A 21,142-nucleotide genomic window follows, 5' to 3' on the forward strand; every position below is an offset into this window, starting at 1 on the left:
CCACAGCATTCTATACCAATTTGCAGTTTCAGAATAGTCTTCAAAGGCAGCCCCACATAGACTGTATTGCAGTAATCTAATCTAGATGTTATCAGGGCATGCACCACAGTGGCTGTACCACAGTGGCTAGAACTTTTCCATCCAGGAAGGACCTCAACTGGCCCACCAGCCAAAGCTCATGAAAGGCACTCCTGGCCACCCCTGCCACCTGTTTATCAAACAGGAGACCTGTGTCTAGAAGCACACCAACTTGAGTTTTCCTCCCCAATTTCTAGAGCATCCAAGAAAACCACAGTTTTCTCAGAAGCTCCTAGAGCAGCCAGCACACGATGTCACCAGCGTGATGACATCACTAACAACGATGTTATTGTGTTGCACGCTATGTGCGCACAAAAAAAGTCCCCTACTGGAGGCCAAGTGGAACTGGGCAACCCTAAATCCAAAAGGCTAGTGAGGCAGGACTTTCCTTTGCAAAAGAAACCATTCTGATTTTTCCTCAGCAGCCTTTGGTCCTCTCTGTGCCTAATAATTCTATAACACAGATTCTGCTAATTTGCATGGGACTGACATTAGGCTAATTCACCTGTAATTCCCTGGTTTCTTTCTGGACTCCGTGTTAAAAACCAGTATAACATTTGCTACTCTACAGGCCTCGAGTACAGTGGCTGTAGTTACAAGTTATACCAACTGGACAACAATTTCACATTTGCGTTCCCTAAGAGTTCTTGAATGTATGCTATCAAGAGGATCCAGAGACTTAGTGGTTTTTAATTTCTCCAATTTGTAATTTCATCTCTCATAACCTCAGGGACAAACTACCAACACCATTTTAAAAGCATTTGTATTTCTTTAAAAATTGCTGTGAGGCCCCAGTCCAGATTGGTCATGCAGCTCAATGACCTCAGAAGTTCTTGTTTCCACACACACACACACACATTTTCAGGTGCAGAAACAGCCCCCCATAGCATTTCTACATTTGAGAAGACATGAGGAGGAAATGAGCTCAAGGGGCCATTGTGTCACATGTCTGATCCAGATCAGGCTTTTAAAATGGCAACACCAGCCACGAGATGGATTCATGCCTGCCGTCACTTGTAGTCTCCTCTTCAGTTAGACTCAGTTCTTCAGATTCCATTCCTTAAAACAGTTGCTCTGATCTAGGTACAAGCCCTACACTTTCCACAGTGAAAACAAATGCATAGAATTCATTTAGTGTATCTGCTTTAGCATCTTCTTCTAGCAAGCCCTTTATTCCTTGGTCACCCAAAGGCCTAACTGCCTCTTTGGCTGGTTTCTTTCTCTGCATATATTTAGAGAAATGTGTATTGTTTGTCTGGATGCTTTTAACAATCCATTCCTTAAGTTCTCTTTGTACATGCAGTACTACTATTTGGCAGTAGTATGTGCGAAAAGGATCTAGGAGTCTTAGTGGACCATATGCTGAACATGAGTCAACAGTGTGATGTGATGGCTAAAAAGGCAAATACAATTTTGGGCTGTATTAACAGAAGTATAGCGTCCAGATCACGTGAAGCGATGGCATTGCTTTATTCTGTTCTGGTAAGACCTCATCTGGAGTATTGTATTCAGTTTTGGGCACCACATTTTAAGGATATTGATAAGTTGGAACGGTTCCAGAGGAGGGTGGTGAAGATGATGAAGGGTCTGGAGACCAAGTCCTATGAAGAAAGGTTGAAGAAGCTGGGCATGTTTAGCCTCGAGAGAAGGCAGCTGAGAGGTGATATGATCACCATCTTCAAGTACTGGAAGAGCTGTCACATAGATGATGGGGCAGAATTGTTTTCTGTGGCCCCAGAAGGTAGGACCAGAACCCGTGGGTTGAAATTAAATCAAAAGAGTTTCCAGTTCAACATTAGGAAGAACTTCCTGACAGAGCGGTTCCTCAGTGGAACAGACTTCCATCAGGAGGGGTGAGCTCTCCTTCCTTGAAGGTTTTTAAACAGAGGCTAGATGACCATCTGACAGCAATGAAGATCCTGTGAATTTAGGGGGGAGGCATTGTGAATTTCCTGCATTGTGCAGGGGGTTGGACTAGATGACCTTGGCTGTACCAACTCTATGATTCTATGCCTAACTTATGCTTTTTTGCTCCCTTCTGCTCCCTTCTGTTCACTTCATTGAGGCAAACTTTCCACTTTTGAAAAGAAACCTTTTTTGAAGGCTTCCTTTTCTTGGGTGGTTTAACCATGCAGGCATGCTTTTAGACTTGGCAGTACTTTGTAACTTGGGAAATGTATTCCATCTGGGATCCATTAGTGTGCCTTTAAATAGCATTGAAGCTTCCTCTAGACTGCCCCATGGTCACCCAGCAAGTTTACATGGCAGAGTGAGGCTTCAAAAACCTGGGTCTCCCAGATCCTAATCCAGCCACTGTACCTTGTTGGAACTACACTGTAATCCTTCCCCTCAACAATTGTCCTGCCAAAGCTTTGATACTCTAGTTGTGATGCAGCTGCACAGTGGGACAGAACAACATTGAACAATTCACATAACAATGTTTACACACCTTTAATTGTTTCTGAGAATTAAGTAACTCAAATAAGCAGTTTTATTTTAACCAGCCACTGGCTCTCTTTGTTTTATTAAGTCTAGGAAAATAAATCATCTCTCTGACTTTTGTAGGCGTCCAGCCAATAAGCAAGCTAAGCTGGATACCTTCTTTGTCTTTAATTGGTTTTCACCTCTACAAGATACAGTATGTCACAGAAGTGAGTACACCCCCTCACATTTTGTAAATATTTAAGTATATCTTTTCATGTGACAACACTGAAGAAATGACACTTGGCTACAAAGTAAAGTAGTGAGTCTACAGCTTGTATAACAGTGTAAATGTGCTGTCCTCTCAAAATTACGCAACACAGCCATTAATGTCTAAACTGCTGACAACAAAAGTGAGTATACCCCTAAGTGATAATGTCCAAATGGGGCCCAAAGTGTCAATATTTTGTGTGGCCACCATTATTTTCCAGCACTGCCTTAACCCTCTTGGGCATAGAGTTCACCAGAGTTGGTCAAGCACAACAAGCCTGCTGGTTCTGGGTCTCACCCAGGTGCCAGCTTCCCTGCCACAGAACACACAATCTATAGATGCCAACTCTCCAGCCCTGTCCCAAACAACACAGGGAGAGCTGGCCAAGCACAACAAGCATGGTGGCTCTGGGTCTCTCACCCAGGTGCCAGCTTCCCTGCCACAGAACACACAATCTGCAGATGCCAGCTCTCCAGCCCTGCCCCAAACAACACAGGGAGAGCTGGTGAAGCACAACAAGCCTGCTGGTTCTGGGTCTCTCACCCAGGTGCCAGCTTCCCTCCCCCCAAACCAGAACCAGGAAAAGGGACAACAGGAGAAGGCCAAGAAACTCAACTGTTAAAAAGTGGCCTTTTAAACAATGAAAATTAGGCCAAACAGCAACACACACCCCCAAGAACCAGAAGAGAAAAGGAGCAACAGCAGTAGAACACAGCAGCAACAAATCAAACACAGAATCCTTTTAAAAGAGTAAAAACCGTAACTTTTAACAATACAGGAACTTTACCAACCCCTCCCCCCCCCCCAAAAACCCCTTCACCCTCAAAACTTCCTGCTCCCCAGAGCCACTTTTCCCACGACAATTACAGTGAGGAAGTGGCTCTAATTGGTTTTTTCTCACAATTGGGAGCAGTGTTCCTTTTGGGGTGCCCACAGATGGGTGCAGTCCTTTTGGGCCAGGGGGGTTGCATACTGGGGAGTCCCCTGAAGCTGCTCTGCAGTTTTGGGGCTTCTCCCTCAAACCCCCTCTGGCCAGAGCCACTTTCGCCACAGCAATTATAGTGGAGGAAGTGGCTAATTGGGCTTTCCCCATCATTGTTGGCAATGGGCCTTTTGGGGAGCCCAAAGACAGGGACCCCCTGGCCCAATCTTTTTGGGACTTGCGGGGTTTGTAGGGGAGAGTTCCCTGCAGTTTTTGGGGCTCTCGCTCAAACCCCCTGCCCCCCCAGTAGCCTCTAATTATGCCCTATGTTGCCATTGATTTCAATGGCTTATATGGTATAATGGTGGAATAGGGGCACCTTCTTTGGGTGCCCCTGGAATGGGACCCCCTGGCCCAATCTTTTTGGGACTTGGGGGTTTTGTAGGGGAGAGTCCCCTGTGGGTTCCCTGCAGTTTTTGGGGCTCTCCCTCAAACCCCCTGCCCCCCAGTAGCCTCTAATTATGCCCTATGTTGCCATTGATTTCAATGGCTCATAGGGTATAATGGTGGAATAGGGGCACCCTCTTTGGGTGCCCCTGGAATGGGACCCCCTGGCCCAATCTTTTTGGGACTTGGGGGGTTTGTAGGGGAGAGTCCCCTGCAGGTCCCCTGCAAATGTGGGGGCTCTCCCTCAAACCCCTTCCCCTCCAGGCGGCTTTAAAATATACCCTATTTGCCATTGATTTCAATGGCCCATAGGGTATTATGGGGCAGTATATTCGGAAATAGCCGCGCATCTACCGTATATGCGGCTATTCCGACTACGGAATTTAGAAATATACGGGATTCCGAATCCCCCCCCCCCCCCCCGTATACTTCTGAATCTGTGTAATTCCGAATTATTTTTTTTTTTTGCACATCCCTAGTGGCAACCTGTGAAGCTCTGGTGAACTCTATGCCCAAGAGGGTTAAGGCAGTGCTGGAAAATAATGGTGGCCACACAAAATATTGACACTTTGGGCCCCATTTGGACATTATCACTTAGGGGTATACTCACTTTTGTTGCCAGCAGTTTAGACATTAATGGCTGTGTGTTGCGTAATTTTGAGGGAACAGCACATTTACACTGTTATACAAGCTGTAGACTCACTACTTTACATTGTAGCCAAGTGTCATTTCTTCAGTGTTATCACATGAAAAGATACTTAAATATTTACAAAATGTGAGGGGGTGTACTCACTTCTGCGACATACTATAATGCAAAAATACATAAGGATGATGTGTTTTTCCAAGCAATGTAATCAATATCTTTGCAGTAGCAAGGAGGACACCATGTTGAACCCAAAGCAGGCCCATCTGAAGATTATTGGGATCAACAGCTGCCCTGCCCTCAAGGAGGGAAGAGCAAGCTCCAGAGATACTCACAGAAGCTTGTTGAACAGCTTGGACTAGAGCAGGGAAGGGAGTGGGAAAGAGTCATGTCAAGCCAGTCACCCAATAAAACAGCCACTTTCTGTATGGGAACTGATCTCTGTAGTCTGGATATCATTGTAATTCTGGGAGATCTCCTGGCCACATTTGGAGGCAGGCAAACCTAGCTAATAGATCAAGCATCTATTAAAGATATGGAACTCAGGAGCCTTTGATGTTTTAAAGAAGAGAATCTTATTTGCAGTGGTAGATAAAGTGTGATGCAATTATGATGGCCCCTCACAATTCCCTCCCTCAGAGGTAAATTTTCCCTCCAAAATTGTGTTCCCTTCTGTGACTGAGCTACACCAAGCAATGTGGTTTTCTTCTTTGTCTTTAAAAGATTCTCTGTCCCACTCTGTCACAGAGATATGATTTGGCTTTTAGCCCAGCCCTGAAATCTGAGGGAATAAGGAGCCCTCTTGGGTTTAACCCCTTCAAATGGCACTTGAGACAATGTAAAAGTCAAACCGAACAAATGATTTAAAAGACAGCGAAAGGTCAAATGTAATCAGTAGTTAACTTTGAGGCAAAAATCAGTGGTTTGTACAGACTGTAATTCTTTATACAGGCAAATGAGAGTTATTGAAGTTCTTTTTCTTAGTTATTGAGATCTTAATATTGAAAGGCTTTTCCCTTGTGTTTTTCAAACATATCAATGCTTCTTAAGAGTTGCCTGTTTTCTCCTTATTTCCTTGAGGCCAGTACCTTCTTTCAGTACCTAATTCCCTTCCTTTTAATCCCTAGTTCTAATTCTTGAGGTGCCTAAACAGTTTTATTTCACAGCAAACCAGGAATCTCCAGCTCCAGGGATAACTCTAGCTGTTTAACTGGGCAAGCAGGGTAGGCCCTGCTACTAGGCAAACAAGGCAACTGATTGCCTACGGCCTTCTGGGAATGCGGAATTGGGCACACACCCCCCCCCCCCCGTGTGACTTGGTGACATTATCAGTGCGGGGCACCAGAAGTTAGTCTCTCTTACCTAGGATGCCAGACAGTCTAGGGCCAGCTCTGTGGGCAGGGATTCTTCTTATTTCCCTAGAAAATATATCTTTTGGCCTGAATGGCAAGCCCATCTCACTACCCAACAATCTTGCCAAATCTCAGTCCGAGTTCCTGTGCCTGTGTAAAAGTGCTTTCAGTACAGGTTAAGACTCGTTCAGTTCTTCAACTAAATTCTCCCTCAGAGCAGATTTTCAACAGTTAATCATATCTCTTCTCTCAAATCAGGCAACTGTCAGACTGCTATTTCCCTCTCAGCACCCAGCCCTCAGCTGGAGCTGACCAATCACAGTGCTTGGAATAACCTGTCACTTAAAGCCCTCAATGCTTGAGATTTAACTCTTCGCCTACCGGTACTGATAGTGCAGCGTTTTGAAGCTTGTTGTAAAGGCCGTCCATCACAGCAACTGAAATATCATGTAATAAAATCTAGGAGCAAAAGAAGCAGGGCTTTTTTCGTAGAAAAAGCCCTGCAGAAACTCATTTGTATTTTAGGCCACACCCCCTCACACAAAGCCAACCGGAACTGCGTTCCTGCGTTAAAAAAAGCCCTGAAAAGCAGCATTTTTTCCTGCTCTTCGAATCGTAGGCGTTACAGAATACTACATAATCTACATTGCCTGTTTCTCTGGCTTCTGCTGAGAGTGCTAAAAATATCAGCCGCTCGTAAAAGACTATCTGTGGGTGACGTGACTCTGTGATGTTGCTCCTGACACCAAAAGAACCTAGAAACACGTATGTTCTTGCAACACTCGGGTGGAGGGGGTGATGTGAATTTGAGGTTTAATAAATGTAAATTACATCCGAAATGGGTGTTTAAAAATGTAATTAAACAGTATACAGTTCTTGTTATTCGCTAGCAGCGTCTAGGTGTCACAGCCATTCCAGTACAGAATATACCCCGGACCTGGTTGCAGCAAAGCCAACTCTAGCTATAGTGCCACTACCACGACGTTATGGAGCCCTTTCAGTCCCGCTCGCCTGCGCGCTAATGTGCTGCGTACTTTCTGTAAATGCGGAAACGTATCCCAAACCGGAAGGTAGAAGACTGTGTCATTATTCTATCTCTATGAGTTGCAAACCTTTCGCGCTTCCCGCCTGCCCCACTCTAAGATGGCGGCAGGACCTTCACCGTCGAGACAAAGCTATTATTCAGCGTATTTGAGCGTAGTCACATGACTCAACCAAAAAAAGAGTGTGATTTCACTATATCAGTAGTTTCAACGATTTAGTGTCGTTCGCCTGACTGACGAGAAAGAGGGGGAAGAAAGCTGGTGACTGAGTGCGAGCGAGAGCCCGGTAGGGAGTGACGGCGAGAATAGTCATTGGAGGTATTTCTCTCGTAGGTGTGGAATCGGCTGCTTCAACCACGCAGTCTCTCTCCCTGTGCTACTGAGAGGAAAATGGCGTCGGTCTGGGATGAGGCGGAGGTAAGAAAAAGGGGGAACCGAGGACGGGTGAGGGGCTCCTTGGGGTGTCACTATTAGTAGCAAATTCTCTACTTTCCCCCAACACAAACACACTGCATTCCGGCCCGTCTGATGGGTCCTCAAAAAGGTCCCAGTGGGTCAGAGAGCGGGGTCCGCGCTCCTATTGCCATGACGGTGTATTTCTCCACAGGATGGAATTGGCGAAGAGGTCTTGAAGATGTCCACGGAAGAGATCGTGCAGCGGACCCGCCTGCTGGACAGTGAGATCAAGGTGCAGTTGAGGGCTGGCATAGCCCGAAGGCTTTAATTTGGCATTCTTCCCTTCATATATACTTTGTGTTATGAAGGTCTTTTCCCCTGGCAGGCGTTTCCAGTTCTGCTCTTTTCCACCATCCTGCGCTGCGTGTACATGTTACATGTTATTGTCATTGTCTACATCAGGGGTCATGTCATAGAAAAAGAGGTGCTGGCGCTCATTAGCACAACTCATTTGCATATGCCACACACCCCTGACGTCACCAGAAGGTGTACTAAATTATATCAGTTCACTCAGCATCTGCTTTAAAATGGTTCTTGAATTATAATTGTCATGATAAAATCCCCATCATACTTTTTAAATTACTATCTCCTATGTGGCCACAGTAGCACGATGATTTCCATCTGTCTGCTTTATATGTTTTGGTTATTTTCCCATTTTTTGTGGGGGGAAATATTAGAAAGTTTGTCAGATCTTAGCGCTCAGGAAAATTCTCACAGGGAGTTTGAACAATGGAGCCCAGAAGCAAGTATTGGGGGGGGGGGGGGTAAGAAAGAGCTCTAGAGTTCCGCTCCTGTGATCTCCTGCCCAAAAATGAGGCCTGGTCTACATACATGCATCTCATGTTCTGGGCTCATTTCTAATCCACACCGTCAGATAGTCTAAAAGTAGCACTGTGATCAACTAGGGGTGCTGGAGATCTGGGATTGCAGCTGATTTCCAGGTGATTCATTCACCTGGAGCAAACGACCTCTTTGGAAGGTCATTATATCTCATTGATATCTCTGCCCTTCCCAGAACCCGCCCTTCACAGGCTATGCCCTAAAATCTCCCAGGTATTTCCTAATCTGGAAATGACAACCCTATGTTCACCCAAAAATACAGCTCAGTCTAGACCATCTCTGGTTTTTGGTATGCCCCACTCATTTGAAGTGGAGCTTCCTATCTAATATGCAAAGCAGATGCTCTGCTGAGCCACAGCCTGTCCCAAAATATGTTTAGGGACAAAATATGTTTAGAGCCACAGCCTGTCCCAAAAATCCTGACCCTCAAAAAGTACTCTGGATGGGGAAAACTGACCTGTTTTAGTGTGCTAATCTATAATCTGTGAATCATAGAAGGCAGATGTTTTAGTGCGTTCATTTAATTACATTTTAGGAGCCAAGTTAGTTAATTTACTCTATACTAACCTTTGAAACAAATTGTTTACTGCTCTAAATTCTCGGTTGATCTGCTTCCTTTTTCTTGACTAGATAATGCTTTAAAAGCAATTAAGTCCTTACTTTAGTTATGATATGGGCTTCTTTACAGATCATGAAGAGTGAGGTGCTGAGAGTGACCCATGAGCTACAGGCCATGAAAGATAAGATCAAAGAAAACAGTGAGAAGATAAAAGTGAATAAAACCTTGCCTTACCTTGTTTCCAATGTCATAGAGGTAAGTTTTTAATGCTAATAAAATTGAAGCTGTTAACACATATGACTTTTACTGCAAAATAAGAGATTCCATTGGTATTTTGTGAAAAAGACTGGTGATTGTTTCACAGTAATATTGTCAAAAGGACAGAAACTATGTGTAGAGAGAGGAGAATCACATCCTAAAATATACTGTCTAGTTCAAAGGTGTGTGATACAGCAACTTTGCTAAACTTAGGTAGTTATGCATCCGGTCATGTATTTTTATTTTAGGTTTTTGGAGCCATTAAATTTTTGTGCTATCAGTTTTAGCTATCTGGTATTCCGTGTGTGTTATGTCACCTTGCTGCTCCTGTACCATAAATATCGATAAATATATGGAGCAGAGGTCCATCAGTGGCTATTAGCTGCAGCATATTGTTGGAACCCTCTGTCTGGGGCAAGTGATGTTGTGTATTCTTGGTGCTTGGGAGAGACAACAGTGTGAGGACTTCTAGTGTCCTGGCCCCACTGATGGACCTCCTGGGTTTTTTGGCCGCTGTGTGACGCAGAGTGTTGGACTGGATGGGCCATTGGCCTGGTTTCTCTTATGTTCTTATCTTCATAGATGTACTCTTTAATTTCTTTGCGGCCTCTGTAAATATTACATGCTTGAGATTAGGTCAAGTACCCTCCTAATAGTCCCTTTGTATCTCTAGCTGCTGGATGTTGACCCCAATGACCAGGAAGAAGATGGAGCAAACATTGACCTGGATTCTCAAAGGAAGGGCAAGTGTGCTGTCATCAAAACTTCTACTCGTCAGGTGAGAGCAGCATGTAGAGACAGTATTGAGTTGGAGTCAAAGTACTGCAAGTGGAGCTCTGCTCACAGACATTTTTGTATTCCCCCCCCCCCTTGCATGGCAGATCTCCATCCCTCCCACAGTACTGCCCTAGGGGGAAGTCAGAAAACTCTCATCAGCTCTCATTAGGGTTTGTAGAATCTTTCGGGATCAAGTGCCGTGTTCTACTGGAGAAAGTTTTCCTTCCAGACGTTTCGTTCTCAGCTGCGGAGAACATCCTCAGTGGCGTTGCAGCCGGAGCAGGCGCTCAGACCTTCTTGGCTGCTGTGCAATGAGTGGGGCCAGGGCTGCTGGAGAGCTGCTATTTGTAGGCTGGAGGGGGTGTGATGAAAGGGCAATTGGTTTGTGGATGTGCCCATTGATCCACTTTCAACCCCTGGAGTCTACAAAATACCCTGCTCCTGTGGTGCAGTCTACATTGGCACTACCCACTACTCTGCAGCTGAGAACGAAACGTCTGGAAGGAAAACTTTCTCCAGTAGAACACGGCACTTGATCCCGAAAGATTCTACAAACCCTAATGATGTTACCAGCCGTGAAAACCTGAAATCTTTGATCTCATCAGCTCTGATGGACAGATTTGGGTTCAGTTGTGGGAGGGTATAATTAGTGAAAATTGTATGTGTGTGCACATGGGCTCACATCCCTGTTAGTAGAAGAAATCTTCCGCTGGCAGAGAATAAATTTTAGTTCTAGCTTTCTGTCATTTGTAAGAAAACACGTGATGCTGCTTTGTATAGAGTTAAGACCTTCAGTTATCTAGCATAGCACTTTCTACTCCCAGCTAGCAGCAGCTCTTCTAAGCATGTGGTACCTTGAGAGTATTTTAACTAAACATCATGGATCTTTTCCCCAAAGGTCTGTCCATCCCTTTTCCACCTGATTCACTGAAATCTCATTAAAGACAGAGACATTTTGCCTCACCCTGTAGACTTTGTCAAGGATTAGAGCCCAAGGCATCTTCCTAAGAAAGAATCATACTCCTAGATCAAAATGACTGGCTTCTGAACAGCATTTATGGGCCATGTCCAATTTTAACATTTTATTTTTGTTTTCTTCAATAGACCTATTTTCTGCCTGTGATTGGATTAGTTGATGCAGAGAAGCTGAAGCCTGGAGATCTGGTGGTGAGCAGTTTCTGTTGTACAGCAGCATGAGCAGCGACATGTATTTACTGGGTTGGTTTCCTAACTGTGCATCTCACTGGATGCTTTTGAGGACAGTTTCCCATGAAAAGCATTCACAGGGCATCTTAATAACTGTGGCAGATTCCCCAGTAACCCTTATGTTCCTCAAGTACTTGTCAACCATTATATTACATCTTAGTGGATCATATGCTGAACATGAGTCAACAGTGTGATGTGGTGGCTAAAAGGGCAAATGCAATTTTGGGCTGTATCAACAGAAGTATAATGTCCAGATCACGTGAAGTGATGGTATCGCTTTACTCTGCTCTGGTAAGACCTCACCTGGAGTATTGTGTTCAGTTTTGGGCACCACATTTTAAGAACGGGTCCAGAGGAGGGTGACAAAGATGGTGAGGGCTCTGGAGACCAAGTTCTATGAAGAAAGGTTGAAAGAGCTGGGCTTGTTTAGCCTGAAGAGGAGGCGGCTGAGAGGTGATATGATCACCATCTTCAAGTACTTGAAGGGCTGTCATATTGAGGATGGTGCAGAATTGTTTTCTGTGGTCCCAGAAGATAGGATCAGAACCAGTGGGTTGAAATTAAATCAGTTTCCAGCTCAACATTAGGAAGAACTTCCTGACAGAGCAGTTCCTCAGTGGAACATGCTTCCTCAGGAGGTGGTGGGCTCTCCTTCCTTGGAGGTTAACAGAGGCTAGATGGCCATCTGACAGCAATAAAGATCCTGTGAATTAGGGGGAGGTATTTGTGAAGTTTCCTGCATTGTGCAGGGGGTTGGACTAGATGACCCTGGAGATCCCTTCCAATTCTGTGATTCTAAATCCTTAGTAAATTTCCCCTACAATTCAACCAGGGCATATGTGAAGGCTGTACAGAGACGTAGCTTGTAGTAACTTTTCAGTTTTGACTGAAATATTTAAGAAATCCAGACTTTTGCAAACACCTGGATTACTTCGCAGAATAACTGCTTAGTGTTGGTTTAAGGAATGCTGTGATAGAACTCTTTTCATGCTCAAATAGTAAATTAGTAAGAAATATAGAGAGAACTTGTTCTCAGTTCACGCGTTAGACTAATAATTCTTACAGTTCAGTTGAACAATCTGTACCTTTCATGGAAATCAGTGACTATTGCACCCTTTTCCCATTTTGTAACTGCTTGCCTTTTAAATAAGAAATGGACCATCTCTTCTTTCTCAGTGCCAAACTGGATTCAAAATGAACCCAAGGCAGCAAGTTTTCTAATATCCTGGAACAATATGTCTACATATTGTTTACATTTCTCCCATGCCACTAGAAACACTGATTCTGTCCCCACCATCCATGTTCTTTCTGTGTTGCACAATGTGTCCTGCTTTGCAGATCACAAATTCTTGCAGGGTTTATAGCCATAACATATGTGTGAATCTCAGAAGAAGACCTGACTAACAGGAATTAAGAAGGATAATTCTTGGCTTTTTACTCACAGGGTGTCAACAAGGATTCTTACCTGATTCTAGAGACTTTGCCTACAGAGTATGACTCACGTGTGAAAGCCATGGAGGTAGATGAGCGGCCTACAGAACAGTACAGTGACATTGGGGGACTAGATAAGCAGATCCAAGAGGTGAAAACCGAGAGGCTACTGCATGCAAAGAATATTTAGTTCTATGCAAAGTGGAGTATGGGCTTTGAGGCGTGTGGTGGCTTTTTTGGGTTTTTTGCTACTGCTCACAGTAGAATTCAGTGCTTGAGGGGACAGCGCTGAGGGCAGATTTAATTCTCTTTCTGTTTATTAACAGCTAGTAGAAGCCATTGTCCTGCCAATGAATCATAAAGAGAAATTTGAAAACCTTGGTATCCAGCCTCCTAAAGGGGTTCTTATGTATGGACCTCCAGGAACAGGGAAGACCCTCTTAGCAAGAGCATGTGCTGCACAGACAAAGGTAATTTACTCCCCATCAGTTTCCTAAAGGATCTGCCCTCCACTTCAGTTGTAGAGGAGAAAGGCAATGTTGTGTAGTAGTAAGCATTATTTATTCATTCAATTTTTAGATCAAACCCCGCCACCCTTCATATTTGGGACTCGGGGCAGTGTACAACGTTCATATTTACAATCATAATAAAATTTAAATAGCTAAGGAAAAGTGTGGCCTTAGAGGTACCTTCGCCCACTGTTGGTGGGAATGTCCTTCCATTATCAATTTTTGGAACATCAGTCTTCACTATATTGAGCTTATCACCTCCTATCGGATACCTCTCAATCCTTCTCTGATATTTTTGAATTTATGGGACACTCTTGACATCCCTAAAGCACGTCAAGATCTGATTACCAGCCTGCTAGTTGCTGCTAAAGCATCTATTGCCTCATTTTGGAAAGCGTCAACTGCCCCTCACTGACCACATGGTTCGCTAAAGTATGGGATCACTTTGTAATAGAAAAAAATTCACTCCAATTTGCAGAATACCGACTCATCTAATTTTTATGCTAAATGGTTTCCTTTTTGGACTATATTAACTCTCAAGAAATCCCTCCCTATAATTCTTTCCGCATGTCTTTAGTCTTTTTCTAATTCTTATATTTATGTATATTGATTGTTGTCTTTGTTTTCTGGCTCAGGGGTGGAAATTTTTGAGTTCAAATTCTGATTCTAAGCTTTTTCTTTCACCCTCCTTGCATTTTTCTATAAGCCTCATCTCTCTTTCAGTTTTATTTTCCCATGCAGAAATATATGTTTGACACCTTGAGACAAGGAACCCTTTTGGGAATACTTTTTTGTTTGTTTGTTTGTTTTGGTGGGGGGAGGGGAGAGGGTTGTTTTTTCATATGTTTGATTTCCTGTTTGGCATCAGCACTTTTAAAATATGCATTTCTTTATTGTAGTGTATTTATTTGCAGCAGTATGTCATCCTGTTTTTTTTGTTTAGTTCTTGACACCGTTCTTTCTCTTTTGATTATTGTACAAATTTGAATTGTTAATAAACTTTTGAAAAGTTAAAAAAAAATTTAAATAGCTAAAACCAGCAAAACAGTTTCTGTAACCATTTCAGGTGGCATCTAACTGCTTACTCCAAAGTGGGAGTAAACAGAAAGAGGCCAGGCTGATTAAAAACTGTTGCTGTGCTGAACCATAGTCCTAGCAGAACATCTCTGCCTTACAAGCCATGCGGAACTGTCCTACAGGGCACAGATGTCATTTGGCAGAAATTTCCACTAGGTTGGAACCAGGGAGAAGAAAGCTCTGGTTCTGGTTGAGACAGCTGGATATTTTTTGAGCCAGGGATCTCTAGACAATTTTTCTCAGCTCAGCACAATGCTCTTTGAGGGGTTCACCAGAAGAGGAGGTTTCAAAGGTATGTTTGTCCCAGACGGTTTGGGACCTTAAAGGTTAATACCACAACCTTGAACCTGATCTGATATTCAACTTGGAGCCTGTGCTGTTAATGGGGTTCCAGAGAGAACCTGTGCCACTGCATTCTGGACTACTTGTAGTTTCTGGGTCAGTCTCAAGGATAGCTCTCCAGAGTGAGTTACAGTAGTCCAGCCTAGAGATGACCACTGCATGGATTACTGTGGCTAGGTCCAGGTGAGATGAGAAGGGAGCCAGTTGCTTGACTTGGCTCTTAATGAAGGATGTCAGTGTTAATGGCACACCATCTAGGGCTAGGTGTTGGCACTGCAATCCTGAATCTACTCCCCACCCTTCAGCCACAGAACCTCTGTCTTGGATGGATTCAGTCTCAGCCAGCTTTGCTTCAACAAACCAACCAACCACAACCCCCAGACCTTTGGCCATATTTTTAGGGGCAGTGTCCAGCTGACCATCTATCAACAGATACAGCTGGGTGTCATCAGCATATTGATGGCACCCCAGCCCGAAACTGCACATTATCTGGGTGAGGGGGCATGTGTAGATGTAGAACAGCACTGGGGAGAGGATTGCCCCCTGAGGGACTCCACATACCAAGGGATATCGAGGCAATACCCTCTCTACTAGTACCACCCTCTGTCCCCAACCTTGGAGGTAAGCCATTCCAAGGCCACCCCATTAACTCCAACTTTGGCAAGGCAGTGGGTCAAGAAATCAGGGCGAACTATGTTGAACACTTTGAACACTGTTGTAAGATCAAGCAGTAACAGCAGCAATGGCCCACCTTGACCCAGCTGCCTGTGGAGATTGTCTGTAATGGCAACCAGTGCAGTCATTGTCCCATGGCCAAGGCAGAAGTTGGACCGGAAGGGATCTAGGGCCGATGTATCTTCCAGGAAGTTCTAGAGCTGCTCTGCTGCTGTTCTCTCAATTACTTTGCTCAGAAACTGGGAAGGATCTGTAGGAAGGAAAATTGGAAGGATTTGTAGGATCCAGGGGTGATTTCTTTAAGAGCAGTACCACCATGGTGTTTTTTAATCCCTTTAGGCAGACACCCAAAGTAAGGGACAGATCGATGATGGCCATCATGGGATCCTGTATTCTATTACCACTGGCTTTTACCAGCTGTGACGGGTACGGGTCTAAGGAGCAGGTTTAGCAGCACTTCGAATCTTGTCAGTATCAGCCCTGGAGTGTTGGCTGAAGGTGTTAAATACAGAATCCAAAGACAGCCAAGGGGCCTTAGTTCACATACTATATTAACATTGGCAGGTAGGTCATTGCGGAGAGCTGGGCACCCAGTGGAAAGCACAGACTGTGGACAACTGAGGTACCTAGCCAGGCCTTCAGGACAAAATGATCTGACCATGGCATTACATCAGTAGTAGTCAGATCAGTGTCTTTCCCCATACCAAAGATCATCCAGTGTGTGGTCTGCTTGGTAGGTGGACCTGATACAGTTTGAGAGAGTCCCAGTGCTGCTATGGAGGACACCAGGTCCGAAGCCTGCAAGGAGGCGGCAGGATCGACACAAACATTGAAGTCTCCCAACACTATCAGTCTTGGGAACTCCAGGGCCCTGCCTGCTACTGCCTCCAGCAGGCTCAATAGGTTGTCTGCTGTTGCACTAGGCAGATGGTACACCAGCCAGGCAGCCAAATTCTCCTTAGTATCCCATATCAAGCCTACATATTCACTACTGTAGATCTTTGGGACAAGGAGTGCCCTGAAGGAGAAGGACTCTTGGATGAGTAGTGCCACCCCTCCCCCCCCCCCCGACCATTAGTCCAGGATTGAAGGACCAAGAATCAGGGGGAAGGGGCTGTTCTTTCAAGGCAACTGTTTCACCTTCTCTTACCCAAGTCTTGGTCATGCACACCAGGTCCACTACTTGCACTGCAAGACTGTTGCAGTCTTGTGGTCTTATTATTGATGGACCTGGTGTTACATAACATTGGTGTCAGAGAACAGTTAAGTTTCCAAGCCCCCACACCAACAAATCTCAGGATGGGATGGTTTGAAGGAGACTAAGTGTAACTGAATCTCTGTGTCCTTCTCTTCCAGTACCTTCTCCCACCACTGTACCTCCCTCATCCCCCGATTACTGGGATCCCTGGTGTGGCACTTGTTGTCATAAGTGTTAGCAGCATCTAGCCCCATTCTATTAGGGTACTTCATAACTGAGTACTACATGCAGAAATCTAAATGCTTTAATACTCCATCTGCATATTTTTAATTCCTGAGGTAGTGTTTTTAAGCTTCTACTGAAAGCAGCAAATAGGTATCCCTCCCTTGTGGCTGGATCCAGAAGAGAGCTTCACTTCACTCCCTGTGGTTGCACTTCCCACTGATGGACTCAGCAAACAGCAAGGAAGAAGATAGGCATCTATCCACAGTGCCCAAATATTTACAGATTGGGTGGGATCCTTCTCCCCAGTAGTAATTGATTATGTATTAGATCTTGATTTCTGTGGCCTGCTTTAGGAACCAACTTGAAGCTGAAAAATAGGATAGAAGTCTAAAAAATCTGCTCTATTTTTACCTTATGTAAATGGAGACTCCTAGGATGAAGAATCTGGATTTATTGCTTACTTTGTTTGCTAGGATATCAGAGTTACTTAGAACACTCACAACCCTGCATGTGCCTTTTCATCTATCTGCCTTTTAGGCTACATTCTTGAAGCTGGCTGGTCCGCAGTTGGTTCAGATGTTCATTGGTGATGGTGCCAAATTGGTGCGAGATGCCTTTGCACTAGCCAAGGAGAAGGCACCTTCTATCATCTTTATTGATGAACTAGATGCCATTGGCACAAAGAGGTGAGACTTTTCTGTAGAAGCTGAGCTAAATACTTGGATCTGTTTTCCATGTCAAACATAGGAAATTTCCAGGAAAGTTCTTTAGCATTTAGAGCTCTGTGATTCTTCAAGGGCACACTATGTGCAAAAGAGGAAAGAAGTTTTTTTGTAGTTCAGTACAAGTGCATGCCATAAGACTACTTTAGAAGATTATCTGAATCTTCATTACCTCTCATGACTGAAGTGGATGATAATAACAGGGACTCTTCTTGCAATCTGATACAGTTTCACTTGAAATCATCTCTCCTGGCATCAGTAGCAAGTATAAACCTTTAAAGTGTATAATAATAATAATACTTTTTATTTATATCCCGCCCTCCCCGCCGAGACAGGCTCAGGGTGGCTCACAACATATAAATACAATGTACAGTAAAACCATAATACGCAATAATTACAATTAGATAAAACCATCGTTAAATCAACTTATTAAAATTAACATTATGGTGCTATAACTCAGATCTTCTATAAAATTCAATGGCTAAAACATTTCCAGTGAATCTATCTTGGCTCAGCGTTAAGTGAAGGCCATTTTAAAGAGGAAGGTCTTGCAGGCCCTGCGGAATTAGTCCAAACACCGCAGGGCCTGCACCTCTTCCGGGAGTTGGTTCCACAGTAGTGGAGCTGCAATAGAGAAGGCCTGGTCCCGAGTAGTCTTCAATCTGGCCTCCCTTGGCCCAGGGATATTCAGCTGGTTCTTTCCAGCTGACCTCAGCGCTCTCTGGGGTTCGTATGGGGAGAGACGGTCCCTCAAGTAGGCAGGTCCTTGGCCATATAGGGCTTTAAAGGTAATACCAGCACTTTGTAAACTCGGTACACCACTGGCAGCCAGTGCAGCCAGCGCAGCCCCGGCCGTATGTGCTTATAGTGAATGATTTCAGACCAGAAGAGAAATTACATAATAAGAATTATCATGATTTCCATATTACTACAGCTGTGTGCATCAAGGTAAGTTTTTAGATTAATTTGAGAGTTATTTTTATTTGTGCAAACTTTAATATTATTAGTCATGCAAGATTAGGAACTACTTTTTATTTGTCTGTGTTTGGTGATAGTTGATGCCTCTGTATAGCCATATTCTTTTCTCCTTTAGCAAGCTGTTACTGAGTATCTACTTGGCATGTAGAAGGTCCCAGATTTTATCTCTGGCATCTTTAGCTTAAAGGACCAGGCAATGAGTTGGAAAAGACCTATCTCTGGGACCCTGGAGAGCCACCACTGGTCTGAGTTAAACAGTACTGATTTTGACTGACACAAAGAGGTCTGATTCAGTATAAGGAAGCCTCCTGTGTACTGGGCTTGCAAGAATAACTCTTACTCAGCTAGCAGTCTAGCATCTTACACCTCTCCAGTTTGCAAAACAGGTCAGGAGTAACTTAGAGCAACTGCTTATGCACACTCACAGCCTTCCATAGCAGTATCAAACTCTACAGCCTAGATGTTCAGACTTTCATACTATTCCCACCCTCAACATTAGGGAAAGAGAAATAGAGGAACATTTTTTTCTGGTTGCTAAACATAGTTTTAAAGTAATAGTATATTTGTGGTGACACCACAACCATACAATTTGGCAAGTAGGTGATCAGATTTTTGTAGCCTTGTATGGCCAGGTAATTTTAAAAAACCCTGCTGTCCCATTTATCTGGCTTCACATAGCCACAGCAGTACATGGAAGGTTGACTTACATAAAATTACCCTAACCACGTTATTTTCTGTGTTGGCTTCATACAGCCACCTTCCTCAGTCCACTGTTAGTGGCTTGGAAAGGAATGGTGTCTTTGTGATGACACCACTACGCCCTCTGGATGCCTTGACTTTCTATAGTGATATGGAAGCACAAAGAAGGGTTTTTGCCTGCCTACCGGTGCCACCATGGTAATGTTTGAATTGGATTTATACATTTATGTCAAAGGTGAAATTAATGTGTTTTTGTTTTGTTTTTCAGGACATCATTTGGGATAAGAAAGTTGACTCTCCCCTCTGATTGTTTTCAGATTTGACAGTGAGAAAGCTGGTGATCGGGAAGTTCAGAGGACCATGTTAGAGTTGCTGAACCAACTTGATGGATTTCAACCCAACACTCAAGTCAAGGTAATTTTCTCTTGGTAAGGAGCACAAAAAGGGACACTACAGATGCATCCTGCATAATAACGTAGAAATTTCACTCATGATAAGAGGTCTTCGTAGATTCAGCTGCAACTTGCATATAGAATCCTCTGTTAGTAATCTCTTTTGTCTAGGTGATTGCTGCAACTAATCGTGTGGATATCCTGGACCCTGCTCTACTTCGATCAGGCCGTTTAGATCGAAAGATTGAGTTCCCAATGCCCAATGAGGAAGCCAGAGCCAGGATAATGCAGATCCATTCACGCAAGATGAATGTCAGGTATTGATGCTGAAAAGGAAGGAAGCCAATTTATTTGCAGTGAAAATGGTCTTGTATTATAGGCCACATGTTGTTTTTCTTTCAGTATTGATAGTGAACTTTAGGTATGGTTGAGTGTGTGCTATGACTGATAGGATGGAATGGGGAATTAGTCATGCAACTGGGCTTTCTGAGAATCTTCGCTTTCATTCTGTTCACCCCACCACTCAAGCCTAGCTATTATGTCTGAGAAGATCTATCTAAATATGTGTGGAGCACTTGCTGAAGCCAAACTGATGGCTGCAATAAGATTCCAGTGGTTGAGGTTATTGCTTTGTTGCCCTTCTTGTCCTATCTCATTAGCAATACAAATAAATCCTGCAAAACAAATTATGGATATTGGGCAAATATACATAATTATAGAAATTGCAGAATTCAAATTTTATTTGAGCACAGGCCCTTTCAACCGTGGCTTTATAGCTCTCAGTGTACTTGTTCCTTCTCAGTGGAAAGATGTCAATATCATTCTTCTCTGCAGCCCTGATGTGAATTATGAAGAACTGGCTCGTTGCACAGATGACTTCAATGGTGCACAATGCAAGGCTGTATGCGTAGAAGCGGTAAGTAGGTTTGGCAAAGTTCCTTCCATGTTATGTTTCCATTAAGAACTGGAAGGAATTAGTTCCATTAGCAAATGCTGAACTGGGGGGAGATGCATGGTAAATGCAGTGTGTCCATGCCAGGTTGTGCGATATGTAGTTGAGTCTCACTTCCTGGACTTTTGTTTTCTCGTTGGGGCAGGGGATGATTGCACTCCGACATGGAGCTACAGAGCTCACCCATGAAGATTACATGGAAGGAATCCTGGAGGTTCAAGCCAAGAAGAAAGCCAATCTTCAGTACTACGCCTGATACCTCAAGCTGAATATGAAGGCCTGGGTAGAGAGGCTGAAATCAAAACAGCTGGAACTGAACTGTTGTTTTATTTTACTTGATGGGAAAAAATAAATCTTTTGCTTTGAGTAAGGCAACTGGTATATGGCTACAGATGAGGAAAGGAGAGTGAGCTCCCTAGGATGATGCCCTAATGCACATGTGGTGCATATCTCATGTCACTACTGTAAAATGCTGCAGTGGGCAAAAAAAAGCTGCGTGTGAGGTTAATGATACCTACCTGTACCCTCCAATACCACCCCCTCCACCTTTTTGCACTACATCCTGCCACTGTATTCTTCAAAGTACCTCTAGACTGGAGCCAAAAATACTGAATTCACCTGCCAAAATTAGTGTGTGCCACTTGTCTGCTCTGACCGTTTAGTATGGCT

General features: G+C 43.9%; 1 protein-coding gene across 1 annotated transcript; it reads left to right on the forward strand.

Moving 5' to 3' along the window:
- The first annotated feature begins 7,201 nt into the window (after window positions 1-7,201).
- On the forward strand, window positions 7,202-20,839 carry PSMC3 (proteasome 26S subunit, ATPase 3). The gene is made up of 12 exons (XM_060261067.1): window positions 7,202-7,594; window positions 7,785-7,865; window positions 9,162-9,287; window positions 9,964-10,068; window positions 11,172-11,234; window positions 12,718-12,855; window positions 13,031-13,174; window positions 17,268-17,416; window positions 19,447-19,543; window positions 19,693-19,838; window positions 20,356-20,437; window positions 20,619-20,839. The coding sequence occupies exons 1-12, from the start codon at window positions 7,568-7,570 to the stop codon at window positions 20,727-20,729; spliced, it is 1,269 nt and encodes a 422-aa protein (XP_060117050.1). The 5' UTR covers window positions 7,202-7,567; the 3' UTR covers window positions 20,730-20,839.
- Window positions 20,840-21,142: the final 303 nt, after the last annotated feature.

This window comes from Heteronotia binoei, chromosome 21, assembly GCF_032191835.1.
Source record: "Heteronotia binoei isolate CCM8104 ecotype False Entrance Well chromosome 21, APGP_CSIRO_Hbin_v1, whole genome shotgun sequence".
Taxonomy (NCBI): Eukaryota; Metazoa; Chordata; class Lepidosauria; order Squamata; family Gekkonidae; genus Heteronotia; species Heteronotia binoei.

Bases quoted from the DNA above. Each gene is read 5' to 3' on its own strand.
- PSMC3 (XM_060261067.1), top strand. From the start codon at position 7,568: ATGGCGTCGGTCTGGGATGAGGCGGAG. The intron at 7,595-7,784 runs GTAAGAAAAAGG...ATTTCTCCACAG, and splicing joins CGGTCTGGGATGAGGCGGAG to GATGGAATTGGCGAAGAGGT. The intron at 12,856-13,030 runs GTGAAAACCGAG...GTTTATTAACAG, and splicing joins TAGATAAGCAGATCCAAGAG to CTAGTAGAAGCCATTGTCCT.